The sequence below is a fragment of the Dermacentor silvarum genome, chromosome 6 (assembly GCF_013339745.2).
Source record: "Dermacentor silvarum isolate Dsil-2018 chromosome 6, BIME_Dsil_1.4, whole genome shotgun sequence".
Lineage (NCBI taxonomy): Eukaryota > Metazoa > Arthropoda > Arachnida > Ixodida > Ixodidae > Dermacentor > Dermacentor silvarum.
The window spans coordinates 109,274,480-109,298,497 of record NC_051159.1 but is presented as its reverse complement, the minus strand read 5'-3'; the positions used below and the strand labels follow the sequence as shown (position 1 = coordinate 109,298,497).

At 47.6% G+C, this 24,018-nt stretch overlaps 1 protein-coding gene across 1 annotated transcript in view; it reads left to right on the top strand.

Moving 5' to 3' along the window:
• Positions 1 to 23,636, top strand: part of LOC119455134 (AF4/FMR2 family member lilli) — a 243,752-nt gene extending 220,116 nt beyond the window's left edge. Inside the window, exons 4-5 of the mRNA XM_037716601.2 lie at positions 1,489 to 1,629; positions 21,914 to 23,636. Of these exons, the coding sequence (XP_037572529.1) occupies positions 1,570 to 1,629; positions 21,914 to 22,411 (558 nt within the window). The 5' untranslated portion in view covers positions 1,489 to 1,569 and the 3' untranslated portion in view covers positions 22,412 to 23,636. The remainder of the gene's footprint in view (positions 1 to 1,488; positions 1,630 to 21,913) is intronic.
• The last annotated feature ends 382 nt before the right edge of the window (positions 23,637 to 24,018 follow it).

Sequence of the window (24,018 nt, the reverse complement as noted above, 5' to 3'; positions counted from 1 at the left end):
ATATTCGCGATCCAGCCTAAGTTAAATTACGCCGAGATAGGATACCTATGGCTGCACAAGAACTGCTGTTGCTCCAGGCACATATCGTGTTGTTACACACACGATATGTGACTGGCAATACTCTTTATTTGCCAGTTAGGTCAGTTATTTTCTTGTTTTGATGCGAAACAGTTGCGTGCCACGCTTATAAACAGTCAACTTGTGAGACGCAGCTACGACGTCCGCCAGGTCTGTGAGCTGTATCATTTTATATAAATAAGTAGTAAATAATTCCTCTCGACATGCGGAATCTCATATGCAAGCGCACCGGAAATATATACGAACAGCAAGCATTTCTTACGAACTCGCTTTTTTATGCAGATGTGCGGAGAACACTAGAAAAATGGTTGCAGTGCTGCCCTGTCGCAGCCTTGTCATTTGACCAGACCTGTCAAAACAACCCTCTTCAAAGTGCACCGAGCAAAGAACATCCGAATCTTTAGGCGCCCAGCCATCTCTGCGAACAGCGGGCTGCCATGCGTCACGCAGCGCTTTCTCTTTCGGGAACCTGTCGCACAAACATGCAGAAAAAAGCTTGTTTCAGCCTATATTAGCCAATTAAAAGTAGATTTCATGTACAACAGCGCTCCTCGACGGAGATAGTGCACAGCAATGGTTGAGCGATTGAAGGATTTTTCGCGCTACATATACACGTGAAACGTTACTCCTGACTTTTGCTTCGCACGATTCGTGCGACGCAGGCGTACACCATCCCATTCAGCAGAGCTTGGATGTTCCCTTACAAACGCAGAACTACCGCTCAGTAGACCGTAACTAAGCACTATAAATGCCGCAACTGCCGCAACTGCCGAACTACCGCAAGGGCCCAAGCGGCGCAGCTGCGTTTTCTGCCCGGAGCAATATGGCGGTCTCCGGCGTCAGCCGCGGCGCGGCATCTCCACTCCAGAAGTTTTTTTATAACCTCCTTGGTTCGGACACCCTGTATATTGGCTGGTATTCGCTGACAAACCATTATAGCGTACGAACTGTTCCGTGAATACGGGTCTAGAGTGTTTTACGTCAATAAGAAAGAAATGGACAAAGAAACGTTTAATTATACTAATCCTCTAACCAGATAATTTGCGCTGAGGGAAATAGAAGAGCAAAAGAGCGACAAGATGGGCGACAATGATGACAAAGGCGGTAAGACGAAAAACACACTGGGTAAAGGCAGAATGCACAAAGCTTTTTCGTTCGGAAGTGCTGCTTGCCATTAGCCAGCTAGCTGCCTTCGCTAATAATATGTCCAACATCCCGGTTCGCTGGCATTTGCTAGTACAAGCCGTTTTATGGTAAAGACAGTTTTATGAGTACTGGTGAGCCTCTACTCTGTCCAGGATTGCACATTAAAAAAAATCAAATGAAACTTGGTCGTGCTGAAGACAACGTTTGCAGTCGGCTATCTTCCACTCGTTCTGTACATTTACACACTTTCTTTTCCTATTACAGGTGCAGCTAAAGCCGCCGAATCGCTCGGTCGCGTGTAAACCGGGGACGCATCGCAAGGGAATAAGCGCTGCCGCGCGCACCATGATGGACACTTTATCCAACGACCCAGAAGACGGTTCCTTGCAGAAAAAGAAAGCCAAGGTGAGTCGGAAGAAACCCTGCCCGGCACGATTGCCTGCTAAACCATCCACACCCAACCCACATCTCGGTGGGATCAGGACGAGTGTTCTTACCACAAAAACTGATTATTATTTTTTTCAATAAAGTATATCTACTACTACTACAACTGCAGGCGGCCCTGTCCATGCAAAAGTTGCCGGCGATTGCTCCGCCCGAGCGCCATTTATCTTGTAACTCAAGTGATTTGAACAGGGGCGCGACAAGCTGCGCGCCACCCCTGCCACATCGGTACAAACGACTCACTGTTCGCACTCTATATTGCTCTGTGTCACAGAGGAACCTTAAGAGGAGCCGAAGCACCTCCCTCCTATACAGTGTCCTCGCTGCAACAAAATGTCACTCGCGTTTGAGATGGGGACCATCTTGCGTTTAAGTTCATCAACTGACATCAACGTTCTGCTTCCAATTCTGGACACTAACAAATAACGGCCGATGTCACAAATAGAGCCCACATGACGATGACGCGCTAAGCCCCGTCTTACACCGCCACGCTCTAGCTGATGTTGACCCGGCGCGGATGCCATAAAAGAGGGTGACTTCGGTTAAGCGAAACTCAAGTAATTTTAGAGGGTTCGGTGTGGTGAAGACCACGACTAACGGACGGGCCTTAAGGTAGCCTGTTTCATCACTCTCACAAGGAAATCTCGCGTTTCCACGGATTACGGGTCGCCTGGCCAACCCCTCCATTGAAGAGAACTTCCAGGCACGCGTGTCACGTGACGGGATTTTACCTGGGAAGGCCGACAGTCTGTATGCTTAACCAGGGAGGCCGGGTACACTTAACGCAGTCGTGTTTCGGATAACTCACGCCACATAGGTTACTACAGAAATTACTAGAGGGAATTTCTGGCGCCAGTGTCCACGGGATGTGCAGATATGGCGTTTCAGCCAGCATGAGAAGGATGACTGAGGCACAGATTCGATGTAAAGTCCGAGGACCTCGTGGTCCGGTAGACCAGGCTTCAAGCACGGTGAAGGACGATACGGCCGAAGAGCCGAGCGCAGCGCGTCATACGCCGCCGCTTATTCCAGCAAGACGACGAACGCCCGTGCCAGATGCCCTCAATCATCGCACTTTATTTTTCTTTCTCTTTGCCCGCAATATTTATTTTCTAGCTATAATGAAATAACGCAGCACTACAAGCTATAGGTATAGACGCAAATACCCACCAACACACAACAAATTAAGTAAGAAGCAGGCAGTTGCGTGGAGACAACTGCAAACACACACGTATACCCAAATACAGCGATCTTTCGTCTCTGTTCTTTATTCGACGGATAAATGTAGGGCGTGCGATGCTAGGGCAACCCTGAGCCACATGCTATGGGAATGCTCGAGTTTAGACGACGAAATACACGGAAACCACGAGGAGGCAGTGCCAAACCGCAGGGCGCTGGGAGGCGGCTCTGCTCTGCTTCCACATTAGAGGACCAACTGTGAGCCGTCCAGCGAGCCGAGGAAGCTGCCCGAGCCCAAGGACTCGCGGCAGAAGACTAGGCCGGGACTGAAGCCCGCCCCGAATTAACTTCGCAGGACCTCTCAATATAGTTGTTTAATCTTCAGATTTGACTAAATTTCGTCGTTCTCAATTCCACATCGCAAAAATTGGATTTCTGTGAAGTACGGGCGCGACAACTCATGTAAATTAATGTATACAGAGGGTCGATTAGAGTGGTCACCTTATCTACTTTTACGGGGCGACGTGTGACGAGTGTGAGTGGCTATCGACTGCGTCCCTCCCTGTTGAGTCTTTCTGACCTTCATTGTAAGGCTTCAGCTGCGTGGCGTGTAGCTGCGTACAGTTGTGAGTCAGCGCCCGTCCCTTTTCCTTCTTTTTTTTACCCGCCGCGGTGGCGTAGTGGCTTTGGCGTTGTACTGTAAGCCCGGCGGCGCGGGATCAAATCCCGGCCACGGAAGCCGCATTTCAATGGGGGCGAAATGCAATAACGCCCGCGTACCGTGTATTGGGTGCACGTTCAAGAACCCCGGGTGGTAGAAATTAATCTGGAGTCCTCCACTATCGCGTGCCTCATAATATCGGTCTAATAATCTCCATCACCATCAGCCTATATTATTGCGATAGCAATTATATGGACACTCCAAAGCAGATTTCAGCCGTCGGCGTCGCCGTCGCCGTGAGGTTCCGTATAACGTCAACGGCGATGAAATCGTCGCCGCGCTCCGGACGCTGTATGTGCGAGTGAAAGGGCGCGAGGGACGCGCGCTTTCACGGGGAGCGAACGCACGTCGGAGAGCAAACGCGCGTTCTGTGTGTAAGTGGTTCGTGTGGAAAGGCAAAGGTTGACGCTATCTTCTGCAGCCCTTGAGGGAGCACGGCTCAGCGCCAACAGGGAGGGGAAAGTGGGAGAGAAAGGGGATAGGGTGAAGTCGTCGCCATGGCTGGGCGAGGCAAACCGGCAGGCTGTGGCGGCACGTATCAGGCCGAGATGGTAGGCCTTAGAGTGCAGCTTAGACCGCAGGAGTGTTGTTCCGGACCTGTCAGGTCTGGGGTGGGTTGGGAGGCCGCGAGGCCATCCGTCTGTTGCAGAAATCTGGTCTTACATCTCCGCTGTGCTCCATGAAGGGCTGCAGAATTAAGCGTCTCTTTCCTCCTTTCCATATATAGAGAGCAAACGCAACTATTTCCGTCGCGCGAAAGGCTGTGGGAGGACGGGAGGGAAGGAGGGGAGGCGACGTTTAGCTGCGGCACCAAATACGTATCTATATATATAAAAACGCCGCGCGCGTTCAGTGCGAACGCGGGCAAAACGCCGACGGCGTCGACAACAGTTCTGCGCGTTGCTGGTGCTGCTGCATGTCCAAGTTTATACAGCTGATAAAACTACTATCCTTACTCCGTATAGCTCTCTACTAATTTGCTATCGCAATTGGTGCTTCGCCTTTCGGGTGAAACTGCGACAAATTTTTTATGTCCACTGCAGGACGAAGACCTCTCCCTGCGATCACCAATTACCCCTTTCTTGCGGCTGCAAATTTCATAACTTGATCACTTCAACTATTTTTTCTGCTGTCGTCGACTGCGCTTCCCTTCTCTTGGTATCCATTCTATAACTCTAATGGTCCACCGGTTATCCAACCTACGCATTACATGGCCTGCCCAGCTCCATTTCTTCCGCTTAATGTCAACTAGAATATCGGCTATCCCTGTTTGTTCTCTGATCCACACCGCTCTCTTCCTGTCTCTTAACGTTAGTCCTAAGATTTTCGTTCCATCGCTCTTTGTGCGGTCCTTAACTTGTTCTCGAGATTCTTTGTTAACCTACAAGTTTCTGCCCCACATGTTATCACCGGTAGAATGCAATGATTGTACACTTTTCTTTTAAACGTCAGTGGTAAGTCAGTGGTAAGTCAGTGGTAAGTCAGTGGTAAGTCAGTGGTAAGTCAGGATTTGGTAGTGCCTGCCGTATGCACTCCCACCCAATTTTATTCTTCTGTAAATTTCGTTCTCATGATCAAGGTCCCCTGTGAGTAATTGAAATAGATAAATATCCTCCTTTACAGACTCTAGAAGCTGACTGGCGATCCTGAATTCTTGTTCCCTTGCCAGGCTATTGAACATTATCTTTGCCTTCTGCATATTAATGTTCAACCTGACTCTTACACTTTCTCGGTTAAGGTCTTCAATCATTTGTTTTAATTCATCCCCATTGTTGCTGAATAAGACAAAGTCATCTGTAAACCGAAGGTTGCTGAGACTCCTAAGCCTTCCCAGTCTAAGAGCTTGATTACATCTAAGAATGCAGTGAATAGCATTGGAGAGATTGTGTCTCCTTGCCTATGATAGGTGACTTTCTACTTTTCTTGTGGAGAACCAAGGTAGCTGTGAATCCTTGTAGATGTTTGCCAAGATATTCACGTATGCTTCCTGTACTCCTTGATTACTCCTGTACTCCTTGATATAATAATACAGCACTCATAATGACTACTTCGAGCGCTCTGCGTCCCCTCACTGCCCACCGCTGTTTTAAACATCTTATACCCTACGTACGGCAGTGTTAAATACAGTTATCAGCAGTACCGCTCATGCAGTACCGTTCTTTACTTCCTACAAACAAGAATCACTTTATCAAAGCCGTGAATGTATTCTCCCACTAAATGTTTCCATTCAGGTCTCCAACACCATCCTAGGGCGCCACAATAATGTACCAAGGTTTCCCCTGTGAAACCTAGTGTAATGAAAGCATAGACGTGACAACGGCGTTATGTACTTTCCGTAGTTCCCGCTTACCTGTATAATCTGTCGGTCCTTCATCTAACGTCATGATTCGGAGTGCAAAAGCTTTAAAAACGTTACTCTCTAGTCGGCTTTGTCGAGGCAAGTTCTGGCAAAGATTTCAATTGATCATTCAATCAGTCAGCTTCATTTTATTCATTATCAAAACGTACGTACAAAATAATTTAACCGATAGTCAACAGCCTCGTTGCTGCTCCAAAACTAACTGTATATACAGGTAAGTTACAGGGAGAAATGAACCGGACAGAATTTTTAAATTCTGTCCGGTTAGTTTCTCCCTGTGACGACATTTGTGCGTGTTTAGTAAAGGTGCATCGCGTGTCCTGGAGTCACGCGTTTGACTGAAATTTGGATATTTCGCCCGCATGCCAGTGTCGAGCGGGGTCCCTCCGAAAGGCACACTCTCTCGCTCTCCCACACGTTCGTCTTCCGGTGGTTATGCCTGCACCATTACCATTCGCCCGCCGAATGTACAGCTGTGCGTGCGCACGTGACACTAAGTCCCGTCAGTCCCGTCAAAGCCAGCACACTCGCGCGCGCGATAAGGCGGTCGCCACACGCAGAAGCCGAACCACAGTCGCGCACACTCGACTCCATTCTGGGCCGTGACGCGATCGCTCTGCGCATCGGCGACTCCGCGCACCACTTCGTTGTCGTGTACGGGCGCTGCGCCGCTGGCGCGAGCAGCGCGCGCGCGAGGACTTGACCCAATTTGAAGCAAAACCGCCTGCCGCTGTCGCGCCAGCGGGCGCCCGAGGTCGTCCGTGCTCTGGCCCGATCCGATGTCAGCGCAGCATTCCCCTCAGTCGAGAACCCCCCTCTCTCGCGTCGGTTGTTTACCGTGGTGAGCAATGGGTCGCCTCCGCGGAGTGTCGAAGGTGATGCCTTGTCACGCCGGGTTGCGTCAACGGACCAGCAAGTATGGGAGAAGCCTTGGAGGCTACTAGTGCCGTAGCGACGCGAGAGGAACGTGAAGAGAAACTTCCAATAACACAGGATCGCTTGAAAAATCAATTTAAAGTTGAGTTGCGGGGTTTACCGTCCTGCAGTCGGTAATTAGACATGCCGCAGTGGGGGGCTCCGGATTAATCTCGACCTCCTGGTGTTCTTTAAAGTTCGACTAAATCTATAGTCAGTGACAACCTAAGAATCAAAAAGTTACAGGCGCGCTGTCCAACTCAAACACAATTGGCACAGGTGCGCCAGCCAATTAGGTTTGCTTATTTATTCTATTACGTAAAGCTCTTGTACATGATTTGAACACGGCCGTTGTTTTTCTTTCTTTCTTTCCTTCCTTCCTTTCTTTTTTTTTTTCGGACATCCCTGTTGTGTGTCACCGGTTTTAGGTCTAAACATGAACGTCTTGGGAAATTTTATGGGTAATCCTGATATTAATGCTCAGCCAAAGGCAATATTTTAGCTTAGAACGACGAGTTTTTATTTTCCAATAAGCCTATGATTTGCCTTATAGCAGAGTAAAATCGTTAAGTAGTGGGCGTGCTTGAGATGGATCTGCTCTCTTTCAGAGGTGAACAGCAGGTTCACTGCGTTTTTGTGGGTGGAGCTTGTACTAAATTCTGAGGTTGTCACCGAGTACGAGTGACACAAAAGCGTTTTTCCATTTCGGACCCGTCAAAATGCAGCACAAGGTCACTTAAACAACAGGTATCACTCATTAGCAAGACTCAGAAAAAGAAATTGAAGGAATAAAATAGCAAAGGAACTGAGCAGGTCCAACGTACGTCGTCGAAGAATAGAAAAAAAAAAAAAAAGACAGACGGTGGTTGCTGGCCGAACAAAAAAAGGAGAGAAGAAGGGAACCCTCAGATGCGCCCCCTTTCTTTATTGACATAGTTCTCTCTCACTCTCTTTGTGCTTTCCGATCAGCACACCCGTTCCGTCCCGAGGCGCGTTGTCATTGTGCGTATTGATGCGTGAATCACTGATCCCTCGGTCGTCCAGAAAGGCAGGGCTCTGGAGGCCGTAGCGGGTGGCTACTTTGGCCGGTCTTTCACTCGGCCGGGAAGGGGAGACATCACGTGCGCGGCAATGTTAAATATGGACGCTATGACGCTTCAGTGGACTCGACCCCTGCCTTAATTTTTCCTCTCCTTACTCTTTCTATTTCGACCCCTAGCCCTGAATTGGTGCTGTGGTGCAAGTGATCATGTCCTATCATGCGGTTACATTTACCGGTTGCGATCGTGGCGCCTGTGCTCCCTGTCTCTCTCTGTCTCCCTCTCTCTCTCGACTATTTTATCTCTTAATTAGCCTCCCGCTCTCCCGTTCCTCCCTGCCTTACCCCCTTCACCTCTCTCTATCTTTCTCTCTCTCTCTCTCTCTACCCACGTGTGGCACGAAAACAGTATACATGCTGTGCAACTATCACCAACTTCGCCATACTAATTTCTTTTCACATACAGCCTCGGTTGTTCCTGCAGGCCCCCACCCCAACGAGAGGCATAGCAGGCTAGAGTTCACCGCTCAAGCCGAACTCCCCACATCTCTACCCTTCAAGTTCCTCTCACTCTCTCTGGTTGCTAAACACGCTAGAACTGCGTTTGTATATTTTCTTAAACGCGATTTATAAACAAAGAACCGTGGGATAGGCTGCCCCGCCTTCACGAATTATTAATTCGATATCACGATTGGTCAGCAATTATTCTTACCATGCGATCCAGCGTTTACTTTGGGTTCAGCGTTTTCGACTTGTACAGAGTTTTGGAGAGAAAAAAAAATGGCACGCCTATTTCTCTTCTTTTTTTTTTTCGAGATTCAGTTTCTACTGAAAAAAAGAAATCCGTAAACGTAAATTTGCCGGAAAGCTCAGACGGCAGTCTGGCTCGCAGCTGCGAGCCTAATTGTGCTCCTATGCAAGGAGCGTAACCAGGTCGAGCTCACGCACCAGCCTGCCGCCCAAGCGATGAAATAGTTAAGACGCAGATGGCGATACATACAGCTAATTTCAAGGTTTGGTTCCTTGTGCGCCTTTTTGTTGGTTGTTTTTCCGCAGTGGCTGGTGATATCAGGTCGTATCGTTTTCTGTATATCGCTTTTTTATATTGTTAGTCGGAGCTCTGTAGTTCATAATGTAACGAATAAAGCCCCATTCTGTTTGTGTTAGAAGAACCTCGAATGCACTATTTAATTCCGCGTAGTGTACACGTCATATATGACGTGTACACTTGTGACACTAGTTCTCCAACTTTGATCATCCGTAAATTGTACGCAACTGCAGCGTTGAAAAATAGGGTGTGTAGTCATGCACCACGTTTCAGCCTCAACAAATACGGTGAATCAGATATTTAGCAAGAACAATAATTAAAACACGGCAAACTCGACGCCAGTAGGTATCCACCGAAAAAAAGAAAAAGTAAATTGCATCTCTATGTATATTAGAACACGCTAGCGGTTACCCAAGAACAACGAATCATAACGGCCACTGTCGTAACTCGATCCAAGTGCGCGGCCGAAGCGGCTGCAATAGCCTTGGCCATTGCAGACGCGGAACACAGAAACGAGTCGGCAGTCATATTGTCCGACTGGCAGACGGCATGTCGCCTGTTTCTCAATGCATGGGACGATACCCAAAATGGTACGCAGAATTCGGGGACAAACCTTGAAACAACACCACGACATTATCTGGTGTCCGGCTCGCGAGGGCTTGGAGGATAACGTTGCGACAGACCGTATAGCTCGAGGACTCAACAACCGAGCTGCGGCCAGGCCGAGCGCGGAACTTCTTCCAAGCACTGGTGATATTCTTCTACAACAACAGGAGGAACACACAGTCTACTGTCATCCACACAAGGCCCTTAACAGACAGCAGAGTAGGGACTGGCGGCGTATTCAAACAAACAGCTTCCCCAATCTGCATCACCTCAGTAAAATAAGGCCAACTATATTTCTGGACGTCTGTCATGGTGTTGCAACAAACCAACACTGCAACATATCACAGGGGAGTGCCTGGAGAGGCCTTCACATATTACTAGCCCATACATAACATCACAACCCCTCATGTTAAATAGGCAGTGGAAGGCATGGCTTGCGGACGAGGGAAAGGAGAGCCAAGTGACTCTCCTGGACCAAGCCCAGCGAGCCGCTCGCGCCAGTGAAGCCCTGGACTAAGCGCCCAACCACGCTCGCCTAATTTTTCTTTTTGAAATAAAGTTTCTTCTTTTCCTTTTCTTTCCTTCCTGTACATCCCTATTACAAAACCCAGTATCCAGTGCCCAGTGCCATGCCTGATTATGGGCCCAGTGTCGCGCGCTGGATACTGGGACGCTGGCAAGGCGCAGCATACTGGGAGGCGCTGGGCGCGGGGTACTGGTGCGAAATGCAGCTCTAGAGCAAGAAATACGTGGTGCCTAGCTACCTTATATATTTTTTTCGAATACACAAAGAAACAGAGAACGTTGTAATGCAATAAAAAAAGAAAAAGAAACTGTAAACAAAAAAAATTCTTCGAGGATTCGAACCTCCGCCCTACAGATCCTAATCCCAGTATCTTACCACTACACCACGCCGATCTACGATTACCATTTCATATTTTGCCATGTTAACGATCAGACAAAGTTTTCTAGCTTTGCACAGACGTCTCGCACAGACATGGTAGATGCGATATCGCCTTTAACTAAAACTTACGCCTCTATCAGAACGAAAAAGTTGTCCGTATTGCATAGTATGCCTGGAAGTGCTGCAACACTGATTTGCTTTTGTGATTGGTATATTAACAACGAAAAAAGCCTTAAATGAACCGCCGACCCGAAATGTTGTACGGGCCGTTACTGCCGATTTTGACAGCCGTTTCTTATACTTCGCGCAAAGGTAATGCAACATTTCGATAGCTCGACAATGCTTTTCAATCGACACGTATGTTTAGGCACATATTTCCGTAAGAGAAGCGGTTGGTTAATGCGGCTGACAGCCTTCGCCGACAGCACATATAGGTATGTTTATAACGTCATATCGGCGCTCATCGCTTGTTATGCTGACACTGTACACACGAAAGAATGGTCTGTTTAAACACCGATGGGAAAGGTGAACTACACAGTGATTTATCCTCGATAGACTTGTTGATTCCTCAGACCAGACGGGCCGATAGAGTGTAGACGAACTGGGCGGGTACGTACGGTAGGCTTAACCTTCGGTTGAAGCGAACGATCTCGGTGTGGGTACCGGGCGGATGCGAAAATGTTTGTATTTGAGCTTCAGAACCATTTAACTATTATCTTTAGTACAGCAGGGAATGTGGAAGCGCACGAATCACCGCAGCTTTGTTGTCGGTGCGATAATATCAATCAGCGGCAGGCTTCCTGAGGTCCGTTCGAAAGGCCTCACGGCCTCCCACCCCACCCCGGGCCTGACCGGCCCGGCACAACACCCCTGCAGACTCTGCAGCACACCAAGGCCTTCCATCTCGGCGGCTCGGCCTGATACGTGCCGCCTATGCCTGCCGGTTTTGCTTCGCCCAGCCATGGTGACTCCACTCTATCCCTTCTTTCGCTCCCACTTACCCCTCCCCGTTGGCGCTGAGCCGTGCTCCCTCAAGGGCTGCAGAAGATAGCGTCAACCTTTCCCTTTCCCTCAAGAACCACTTATCATCAGGTCCGTTCGAATGCGTCTCAATGGCTGCTGGGTTTCGTGTCGACTGTACAACACTGAGAGAAGTCGCAGTCATCGATTGCGCACAAACTACTAGAAAACGAGGCGTTATCTGCATTTGCGTAATTTCGTTCACGAATACAGCTATCCGCACAGTCAAAAGGGAAATGTACAAAGCGAAAGTGATCTCAAGTGTCGCATATGCATGGGTTAGCATCACGCACCTTTATTCCAAGCTGCATAACCGCCGACACGAAATAGACATTTATGATCCCAACCATTAGTGCTATATTTAGGTCTGTTTTTTGGACAGGAGATGCCCATAAAATTCTATCAAGCATTTAATTTTCAACAGCGCCGATACTCCGGCATTGCGGCACAAACGAAACCAGCGCAGTCTCCAGTGCGAGCCAGCGAACTCCAGCGCGCGTACAGCGACCACCAGTGCGCCCCAGCGTCATAGCAGTGAAACCAGCGTCTCGTCCAGTGTGACCCAGCACTTCTCCAGCGATCTCACCGGTGTCGCAGCGGTCGCAGTGACTCCCAGTGACTCCCAGCGTGTGCCAGTGTCCCCAGTGCCACCCAGTGTCAAAAAATGCGCTGGTTTGACACTGGAAGGCACTGGAAGACGCTGGTTTTTGCAATAGGGATTAGAAATAAGACCGATAAAAGTATGCCCGCATTGTGGTAAAATAAAATCCGAAAATGCGCAACCGCACGTATACAAAATGTCGTTTATATGGGAACTTCTTTTATTGCGATAGCAATTATATGGACACTTCAACCGGATTTCTGCCGTCGGCGTCGCCGTCGCCGTCGGCGTCGCCGTGAGGTTCCGTATAGATAAAATCTTCGCCGCACGCCGTATGCCCCAGAGGCAGCGTGCGGGGACGCGCGCTATCACGGCGAGCGAACGCACTCAATCTCCCACGCGCAAGCAAGGAAGCGGAAAGCCAGCGCCGGAGGGAGCAGGGGAGGTGGGGGGGGAGCACTTCTCTGCCAACAACCGCGCTCGTCGCTCGTCCGCACAGTCTCTTATCTCTCCCACGCGCAAGCAAGGAAGCGGGAAGCCAGCGCCGGAAGGAGCGGGGGGGGGGGGGGGGGGCACTTCTACGCTGCCAACAACCGCGCTCGTCGTTCGTTCGACCGCACCGTCTCTTATCTCCACATGGCTCTGACCTTTATTCGCCGCTCAGTTTCCGTTGAAGCGATAGACCGCACGTACCTTCGCCCGCTGCTGCGGCGTATATATCCGCTCGCTGCCAGCGTTTTGACGGTCGTTGTCTGCAGTCATTCAGTGTGATCTATTCATGTTTGTGCGCGCTCACACCACGCTTCTTCAATCAGTTAGTAATAGTCGGGCCACATTTTCCAACGCACGCTACACATGCAATGCTGCCCGGGTCGGCAGTGCAGCGCTACAGGTGTGTCCCTTCGCACGCGCTGCCCACGGGAAGCGCTTCTCAACACCACCGTTTCACACGCGCCTTCTCGTGGTCATCGAGTCTCTCTTCATGTCGGTCTACTTACGCCGCAGCACACCTGCTTACTTCATCAGCTCATGTTTACTACAATTCATATTGCTACCAAAGCCGCTCACCTTACTTCGTATGACATTGCTGTGTTGCTATCGCATTCATCGCTTCGCCCTTAGGGCGAAACTGTGACATTTTTTTTCCAATCGGCACAAAAGGAAGGCAAAAGTAAAATCAGGAGCTGCTCTTATGTTTTCATCCATTCTGCCTTTCATCATAGGCTCGCCCGCCACCGCACTACCGTTATTGTTTGTATCGACTGCTCCGCGCGAAATATGACAAGAAAGGAATATTGTCGAGCAAATAAACTATAGAAAGTACAGCTACAGGTTATCGATACGTCAACTACAAGACTCCGGCAACGGCTCTCATAGCCATCAACTTTCTCGAAGGAGAATAATGTGTTGGGCAAGAGCGTTTCAAAAGTTCACTGGCGAAAAGTGTAATTCAAAGTGCGAGTATCGCAAAGAAGAAGTGAAGTGTCCATGTATTCGTGGGGTCTTTTTGCATTCCACCACATGTCAACAAGCCTGTTGTTTACAAACATGCGGCTGGTCTATACTGCATTCCCTACCGTACAGAATGTACCGTAAGCTAGCCGCATGTTTTGTGATTTACTGCATAAATCACAATAGTTGTTTTGTTCTAATGTGAAAGCATTATATGCCCCATGAAGCAGAAAATCCCACATCAGGCGTTAACATCCGATGGTACCAAAACCCGCGTGACCAAGTGATGACGTCACGTTTTGATGTCAATGAAAACCGACCTGGCCCACACCCCCCCAAAAAAATGACTTTGCACAAATCGAAAATTGAGTTCGCCCACGTTCAAAACCGACCTGACCCACTTCCAAAATTGACTTGGCCCACCCCCAATACTTTGGTGACACCCCCCCCCCCCCCCTGAAAAAAAAAGTTGTCCCAGTTTCACCTGAAAGGCGAAGCATCAATTGCGACAGCAAACTTGTAGAGAGCTATGCGGAGTAATGATATTAGCTTTATCAGCTGTATAAACTTGGACATGCAGCAGCATCGGCAACACGCAGAACTGTTGTCGACGCCATCGGCGTTTTGCCCGCGTTCGCTCAAAATTCGTGCGGCGTTCGTGACTGTTGCCGGAGCCTCTGATATAAACAGGCACTGCGTGCCGCAGCTAAACGTCGCCTCCATTCCCTCCCCCTCCCCCACGGCCTCTCGGTCGTCGGAAGAAGGCGTGTTTTGGCGCTGAGCCGTGCTCCCTCAAGGGCTGCAGAAGATAGCGCCAACCTTTCCCTTTCCCTCAAGAACCACTTATCAGGCGCGTTTGCTCTACATACATGGTGATTGTGAAAGAGAACAGAGACGCCTACTTCTGCAGCCCTTAAGCGAGCACGGCGCAGAACGCGCGTTTGTTCTCCGCCGTGCGTTCACTCCCCGTGAAAGACGCGCCCCTCGCGCCCTTTCACTCGCACATACAGCGTTCGGCGACGATTTCTTCTCCAAATGACGTCATACGGAACCTCACGGCGACGGCGACGGCGACGGTAGAAATCTGCTTTTGAGTGTCCATATAATTGCTATCGCAATAAAAATGACTTATTCCGAAATTGAGTTGACCCACGTTCGAAACCGGCTTGGGCCACTCCCACAATTGACTTGGCCCAGCCCCATCATTTGGCGGGCCCTCCCTCAAAATTGACTTTGCCCAATTCGAGCACATGACCACGTGATCACGTCATGTGACATAATCGCGTGACCAATAAGAACGTCAAGTTTCATAGTCACATGACCACGTGATGACGTCATGTGATAATGTCGCGTGACACAGACGTCGATATTGTCGATACACCCAGAATTCTTTCGCATTCAATGCACGTAAGTGCCTCTAACTTTTTTTTTTGTGATTATTGTCGCCCTCTCTAGTCGCGCTCTTTGAAATAAGGAACAAATGGAGCACAAATTTTGGCATGAAGTTCGACTGAAGTTTGACTTCTTGGCCGTCGTTATCAACAAATTGTCGGTGCGTATGTATCAAATTCATATGTTATTGATTTAGGGGCGTTGAAGTAGCGAATCCATGACTGTAAACTATATATCGTACAAACGACGCTAACCACAAAGAAGACTGAAAACGACGCACCTGTGTCTACATCTTTTTTTTTATGTTCTTGAGATTAGTGCGACTTCTTCACTCGACCGTCATTACCTTCCTTGGGTTTAAATTAGATAATACTAATTGTTTTATTATTAATAATTACGTGGCCATGTTTGTAAAGAGGAAATAAAATTACCGATATAGGTGGCCTATATAATGACATGTTGGCAGTGATAACCTTCTCTACCCCAAATGTGCTATTCTGGTATAGGATTTTAAAAACAAGTAGGAGAAATTGATTTGTTAGGATGCAAAATATATTGAAATCACAATATTTTGACACAACGTAAGCATGCACGTAAGTCTACGAGATTCACGTCATGCGATTTTCGTAATGTATACAACAGAAATGCAGTAAGAACAGCCCAGCGTATTATAGGTCATGCTCCTACTCAAGATATCCACAGTAGCTTGCGAAACATCCATCGTTCTTACAGCATTGCGCAACACGTGGACCCGGGCAAAGCAAAGATCTTTGAGGCGTTCCAACTACATAACGCGATTGGCAGGAAGGTGTTCCCGTAACTGCGACGGGGCGTATTTCGCTGTTAGTACGGTCGCGCACCTTTATAGAGGCGATTCGCCACCGCATGTCTCTCGGCGGTGTTCGGCGTCCAATCTAGCGATAAATATGGGGAGTGAGCTGTATGGAGCTCCATGGATTGTGACTGCAGTCACGATCGGGCAAAGCTTAACTTTTTCATCCCATAGAGCTGGCCTTCTCTAGAAGGTTTACGAACTCGCCAGTGTGCGCGTGTACGGCTGCGATTTCGAGGAAACAGAACTCTCCGCGCAACGAGCGCCATCTGGTTTCGCCGTTGGAGCGTTTTGTTCCTCAGAAACGGCGTGTGTTTTGAAGCTAATAATCGATGCATTGTGTAGAACTCCGATCATGCTTGTCTAGGGCATTTTAGAGGCTTCGCTGGTGCTCGACTTCTTCTTGGAACTCGACAATACTCTTAACTATACGCTCAGAAGGGACTAAAGGTTGCGCGACTATAGACAAAGTCTGATTGACGTGTTTCGCGGGCGTAGATACTAGCTAATAAGAGGACAGTAACCTGTTTTCAGTATTAGCAACTAAAGACTTGTAAGCATGCTGCATATTTTGCGCGCTAGCTGCAACATTAGGCCACCTCGAGAAAATATTAGAATATATAATATAGATATCAGGCTTAGCCACTGCGCATATTAAGAGGCAGTTTGTTGTGGTGCTTTTCTTTCTTTTTTTTCGTGTGTCTATTTCCTCCTTCGTGTACTCGATCATCATTACATTGTAATAAGTGCTTATGACACAAAGGATGCATTCGTTACTGTTTCGGCGCATATGCGTATCCTATGCTTTAATAGTGAAAGAAAATTTTAGAACAAGACAAGACGGCGGGCAGTATAAAAGTGTTTGTGGTCTATCGCAAAACTGTAAAGACCATAACTCTCGCCGCCGGAACTGTTATATGTACTCATTTAAGAAAGACGATTTTTTTATTTCAAATATTGACGAGGTGCCGCCCATACACGGGTTGCGGGGTTCCGTGCGTACGTGATCCCTTCGTTCAAGAAGAGCCATCGCTATCATTTTTATAATGTATTTGTTGGTTCTGTTATGCACGCCAAGCACCTGCTGGTGGCCCTCTAGTTGTTACCACTGGCACTGTCACCGCTGCTGAGGCTCGGTTAGGTATAGCTCACTCGTGGATACAGTCGCCCTCCGTGCCACTCATCATCATCGTCAGCCTATTTCTATGTCTACTGCAGAACGAAGCCCCCCCTGCGATCACCAGTGACTGTCTTGTGCTAGCTGATTCCACTTTCTACCTGCAAGTTTCCTAACTTCATCACCTCACCTAGTTTTCTGCCGTCCTCGACTGCGCTTCCGTTCTATTGGTATCCATTTTGTAACTATTGGTTCATCGGTTGACCATCCTACGCATTACATGGTCTGCGCAGCCCCATTCGTTTCTTCTTTATGTCAATTAGAATATCGGCTATTCCCGTTTGTTCTCTGATCCACACCGCTCTCTTCCTGTCTCTTAATGTTAGGCCTAACATTTTTCGTTCTATCGCTCTTTGTGCGGTCCTTAACTTGTTCTCGAGCTTCTTTGTTTACCTCCAAGTTTCTGCCCCATATGTTAGCGCCTATAGAATGCAATGATTGTGCACTTCTCATTTCAACGACAGTGTTAAGCTCCCTGTCAGCATTTCGCAATGCCTGCCGTATGCACTCCAACCCAATTTTATTCTTCTGTATATTTCCTTCTCATGATCAGGGTCCCCTGTGAGTAATTGACCTAGATAAACGTACTCCTTTACATACTCTAGAGGTTGACTGGCGATCCTCAATTCTTGTTACTTTGTCAGGCTATTGAACACTATATTTGTCTTCTGCATATTAATCTTCCACCCCACTGCTATACTTTCTCGGTTAAGATCCTCAATCATTTGTTGTAATTCGTCTCCATTGTTGCTGATTAGGACAAAGTCATCTGCAAACCGAAGGTTGCTGAGATATTCGCCGTTGATCCTCACTCCTAAGCCTTCCCAGTCTAAGAGCTTGATTACATCTTCTAAGCATGCAGTGAGTAGCATTTAAGAGATTGTGTCTCCTTGCCTGACCCCTTTCTTGATAGGAAACTTTCTACTTTTCTTGTGGAGAACCAAGGTAGCTGTAGAATCTTTGTAGATATTTGCCAAGATATTCGCGTATGCCTCCTGTACGCCTTGATTACGCAATGCCTCTACGACTGCTGATATCTCTATTGAATCGAATGCCTTTTGATAATCTATGAAAGCCATATACAGAGGTTGATTGCACTCCGCAGATTTCTCGATCACCTGGTTGATGACATGAATGTGATCCATCGTAGAATACCGCTTCCTGAAGCCAGCCTGTTCTCTTGGTGGACTGAAGTCAAGTGTTGCCCTGATTCTATTGGAAATTATCTTGGTACTATAGTATGCTACTATATATTGGAAATTTCTCTGGTACACTTGAGGTCGTGAGGCATAGCGTGTAAAGGGCCTTGCCATTCACGCACTCTTAAAAAAAAAAGTCGTGGAAGTTCACACCTAGTGTCACACCATTTGCTACCTTGGTATAACTGCAGTTCGCAATGATAGAGTTAGTAACAGTACTAACTGAACAACGTAGTCACTGTTACTAATGGGTTTCGGCTACCAACTCCGAACGTAGTTGGCACAACCGAATTCAAAGTTCCTATTCTATAAAACATATATCGGGCCCACTCTGGAATACGCCACAGCTGGTCCAATATATGCAGCAGAGGCGAGAATATTTGTGGCAGGCGGTGCTAACTGCGTTTGCAATTCGTAGCTGACACCCATTAGGTAACAGTGGATCCATTGTTTAGTTAGTACCAACTCTATCGTTACCAACTGCAGTTATACTAAGGCAGCATATAATGTGACACTAGGTGACATGTGACACTTTAAAGCATTTCACAACGCAGTCCGAAGACTCCGCGCCACCTACTCAAAATAGAAAAGACGAGCTGTGTTTTGTTTTTCGATTTTAATCATTTTTTTCTTTCATAGTTTGGGCTGTCAAGTTGGTGGTCTGGCTCATAGACGAGTGCGGCCTTTACTCGAGTGCATACGGTATACGGCAACCTGCAGGGGCGTACGTGGAGGTGTGTCAATCTAGACATACAATTAAGACATCTTGAGAGAAGCGATTAGAGGAATAGAGATCTGAAATGTCGACTGATAACAGCAGGTCTCTCTTAAGAAAAGCTTGTGTAACTTTAAAGGAAGAGTTATTAAACAGACGCTAAATGGAACTATTCAGTTAAGCTGAGCTAGTAAATTATGTTTCTGCAATAGCAAAATGGTCACTCGCACAGGGAAGGCATAACCCATAAACGACCTACGGGCACCAACACCACCCGGAAGTTTGCGCAACAACTCTTAGTGACATCACGGGCTTTGATACCATCTGTTTGAGTGTGTAGTTCATTGTTTATCGGTAAAAGAAAAAAATTCCATTGCATCTAATTTCTTAAATCTTCCTACATTAAGTAGGAAGTTTTGAGAAATTTTCCTGCGCTAATACATCCGAAATATACGCGAAAAATACTTAATGCGTGACGTCACACCGGTGTACCGGCGCTGCTGTTCCGGAGCGAAATTCACAAGGAGAAAAGTTTTAACTTTATTATCTCCTCTAGTAATAAACAGTTTTCCGTCAAACAAATAAAAATAAAGTCTTCAGAGAACACTTAGCAATCATTTTTTTTTTTTACTTTGTATAGTATCGCCCGCATTGTCAATTTAAGTAGTGCCACACGCGTTGTATGTTGCGGTTACGGGCTCGAAGTGGTGAGAGTATGCGCGCTAATTATTCAGCTGTAGTGAAGTGCCCTTGAAACTGCTTCAACTGGAAGCCTTGACAGCCCATTCGCTGAGCTTAGCTGGGAAAAGGGAAGCTGGGAAAAGCGCCAAGATATGCAGAGAGGGTAGATTGTTGACTCATTGCGGAACATACTTGTGACACAATGCGCAGAAGGGCAACGTTCGCAGGCAGTGCTAAAGGGTCTGGCACTGTGAGCCTTTAGAAATATTGTAAGCCCAACTGCTCCCTCCGTTGAATATTCTGAAACATTACAAGTGGAGCATTTCATTCCCGAATGGTGTTACTTTATGCGGTAAAATACGGCCTTTCGGATACGTAGTCTTCGCCGCACCGCCAAACGAGTGTGCTGTTCACGGATTGACCTTAATTCGAGCTGTACGATATCTCAAACAACACGCAGCATCGCTAGTTTAAAGATATTCCAAGAGCAGCCTCATAATAATGGGTAGTCCAAACGGACATGACACGCTAACTGAAGCTAACTGACTTAACTTTACCAAAGGACTTGCAAAGGATATACTTATAACGCTAAGGAGTGGCTTTCTTTTTAATTAGTATTATGAAATTAAAGGAGACATTGGCACTATTCGTGCCCGCTATTTACTCCTATTCGCAGGGCAAGCAAGACAAAAAGCACAGACAAAAAAAAGAGATAAGCACTAGCGACAGTCAAATAGCACGAACATTTGCGAAGTTCTGCGCGCTAAAGAAAGCAAGAGGACACAAACCGGTCTGTAAACAAGTGAAACTGCACAAAAGAATCTGAAAATAAGCGCATAAGTTCAGTTTCGCAAAACAGACGGATGACGTATATACACATGTCTACCATAACTAGACACGTAACAACATATAACCAAATTAGACGTGAGCTACAGAAATGTGGAAAGTTGGGCGAGTTGGTGACTAGTCATCATTCCGTGTTGGGGAAGCAGAGCACTGACCAGGACAAAGCGGAGAGACACAAGATACACGACACTTGCTGCCACACTTGCCTCGACCGAAGAGGCAAAGACCTTCGGAAGGCAGATTGGTCATCCTAGGTTCCCGGGGACACACACACACACACACACACAAAAAAAAAAAGAAAGCGGCGATTGTCGTGTATTCTTGTGTCTCTCCGCTTTGTCCTGATAAGTGTGCTGCTTCACCGAAACGGAGTGAGCTACACATACGTACATATGCAACATTTGGTATTTAAAGTAAAATGTAATAGTGGGGTCAACCACGACCGTTCAGCATGACCCTAATATTCTTGTATTTTCCAAAAAGTCTTTAAAAGCCCCAAGTGTTCTTTTCTGCATCCATACTGTTGGCCAAGGGCCAAATATTATTTATTTTTTACTTTTATTTTTATTTGCAGAGGAAGAGGACTACGGTTTAACAACATTAAATCAGCGTGTTTTTTTTTCTTCGCCTCACGGTATCATGTTGTGGGCACTGAAGAAGGAGGTGTTGTTAGTTTTCGTCAGCGCGGCTACAATGGCACTGCGGACTAGGAACGCATTGAACCCAAGTAACTGCGCAAATGCTGTGCCAAGCCGCAGACGGTGCAATAAAGTTAAAAATTTTCTATTGCCGCTGAAATATTCGGTAGCTAGCTACCAGATGGAGGCGAGGTCAGCAGAAACAACTTGTCCTTCCCTTCTTCCGACCCACGGGACTGCACTTCTGAACCATGTTTGATGCAGTGAAAACATGATCGAGTCCCAAAAATCAGTCTTGTTACGGAGCCAGATTGGTTTGTCCAGCCACCGTATACTCATGTGGTGAGATATTACCATGCGTGCAGTTGACGCGTCCCGGAAACCGAATGAATTTCATTGCTCCGAGAGGCTAAAAGCGTTATAATCATAAGCGTCACTCGCATTTGAAAAAAAAATTAAGAATAAAGGACCATTTAAAACATCTCCTCACCGCAATGCGACGTTCATTTCAAAAAGCAAGACACTTTCCCAGCTATCCACGCATGCTTTCATTAGTTACGGATCCTTCCATTAGTCCAGTCCATGGCCAAAATACTATGTGTGCCAGGCCATGAAGGCCATTCAGTAATTTTTGAGCGACCATCAACTTTTGAACGACGTTATTAACTTATACCAATTTCTGTTGGTTATTATCCTCATGCACGCGTACTTTCATCTCCTTATCGTCGTTTTCACTTCTCCCACTTCACTGCTGCTTTTTCTCCCTGTGATCTTATCCTTCCCCCTTTCCCCTACGCAAAATAGCAGGCTGTAGTTAAGTCGAATCTCCAAGCTTTTCTCTAATAATAAAGCTAACATTTCTTTCTCTCTCTCTCTCTCTGTTCATTATCTTAAACCTCTTACCCAACCCCCTCTACGCAGAAATTCAGGCTGTTCGGCAAGAAGAAGTCTCAACCCGCGCAGCTGGACCCAAACTGCCCCCAGTGCAACCCGCACCTTCTGGTAGCCCTCGAGCAGCAGCAGAGGCAGCAACAGCTCTACCTGCAGCAGCAACAGCAGTTGCAGTACCACCACCAGCTCCAGCAGCAACAGCAGCAGATGCTAGCCAGGGCCAAGGCGGAGGCGAGCGCGGCGGGCAGGGGGCAAGGCCGTCGAGCGATGGACGACAGTCCGGGCGCCATCGTCGAGGACTATGGCGACGACGATGACGACGATGAAATCAAGGTGGTCGCCTCGTCGTCGACCGCGCGAGAGGGAGGCGCCGCTGCCGCGGGCGGCGCTCGGGTGGCGTGCGACTGCCACAGATGCCAACAGGAGCGCTCCGAGAGGCAGCTCACCGTCGAGCTTCTGCCGATGGACACGCAGGTGCCGCTGCAGAACATGATGCAGGACGCTGCCGTGTTTTGCTCCCTGCTTTAAAGAACAGACACCGCCCCCTCCCGTGGCATTTTTGCGGTGCTGCCCTCGCCGTTATACCCCGCGTGTCATGTGTGTATGTGCGTGTGTGCCACTGTAGTCTGATATGGCCCCAGTTTTGTATATCACACTCGTGTAAGCGTGTACAGACACGCTGTGGTTTCTATTACGTCGACACCGAGCACAGTTTCATCGTTTCGATGCGTACCAACTGTTCGCGTGCATGGTTGCATCAGTCATTCAAGCTTTCTGGTGTCGGTTTTCGGTGCGCCCGCAGAAAGTGCATGAAACTTTTTCCATGATCTAACATTCAATGGGCGCTTGAAGGTCCGGTCAGTAAAAAAAAAAAAAAAAAAGAGCTGGACGTTACAGCTGTGCACGCACCGGGATTCTTTTGTGCACTTGGGATTTACGATAAATACCACTTAAATGAACACTAAAGGACAAAAATATTAAATCAAGCTAGATTTTTTTTAATTAGACGTTTGTAAAAGCGAATTTGTCTTTCGTAGCGAGAACAGAGCTTTTGTAAGCGACAAAATGACGACAATACCAAAAACGGAGTGGTGCCGCCTGTTGTGGAATGTAGTACCATTTATGTGATATCAGCACTTCCTGACTCATGTAGAGCGGTATAGAGGGAGGTCACGGCGTGACCACGTCAACTCGTCCGTTTTTGTGCGGGCTGTTCAAATTGAGGAGCAGTAGCGAGACCTTCGGCGTCAATTTTGTACGCCACAAAGTGACATATTGGCGCACGCAAGACAATAATAGACTTCTACAGGAATCATCTATTGGTCTAGCTGGGCGTAATATTCTTTCTTTAGTGTTCCATTAAATATAAAGCCGACGGTTCACGTTGACGTTCTGTTGCCATGAGAGCTACGAGTACTGGCTGTTCCAATTTACCATGTTGCGCGGTCGACTTTGAAGACACGCTACCTGCGCAGACGCTCCGACAGTCACATGTGATCTTTTGACGGCCTGTACCAGCTGACCGTGGTAAAGGTCCATGGAGACTGCGCCCGCGTGGCTGCAATTCTGCTGTGGTGCACGCAGATACGGGTGCGAACAATAGATACACCATCATTATAATGAAGAAAGCAGCGTTGCCCAGACAAAAGATAGAGCACGAGGTCGCGGGATCGAATCCCGGCCACGGCGGCCGCATTTCGATGGGGTCGAAATTCGAAAACACCCGTGTACTTAGATTTAGGTGCACGTTAAAGAACCCCAGGTGGTCCAAATTTCCGGAGTGCCCCACTACGGCATGCCTCGTAATCAGATCGTGGTTTTGGCACGGAAAACCCCTAAGTTAATTTTAGACAAAAGATTGTAAATGTGATTGTTACACATTGTAAATGTGAACTAGTGCCTGTAAACCTAACGGAAATTTTTAGAGCGAAATAACTAGCTTCATTGAAGCCTCATCATTATCATCTTGCAGCTAAATACATTCGCAGGACTACTAGGTACTACTACTACTAGGTCCGAATAAGCCTTCAACATAACATAACATAACATAACATTTAAGCACTCGAAAACGGGCCTAAGAGATCGGTTACAGAAGAATCTTAGAGACTATTTGTAAACTTTGAATTCACTTAGAG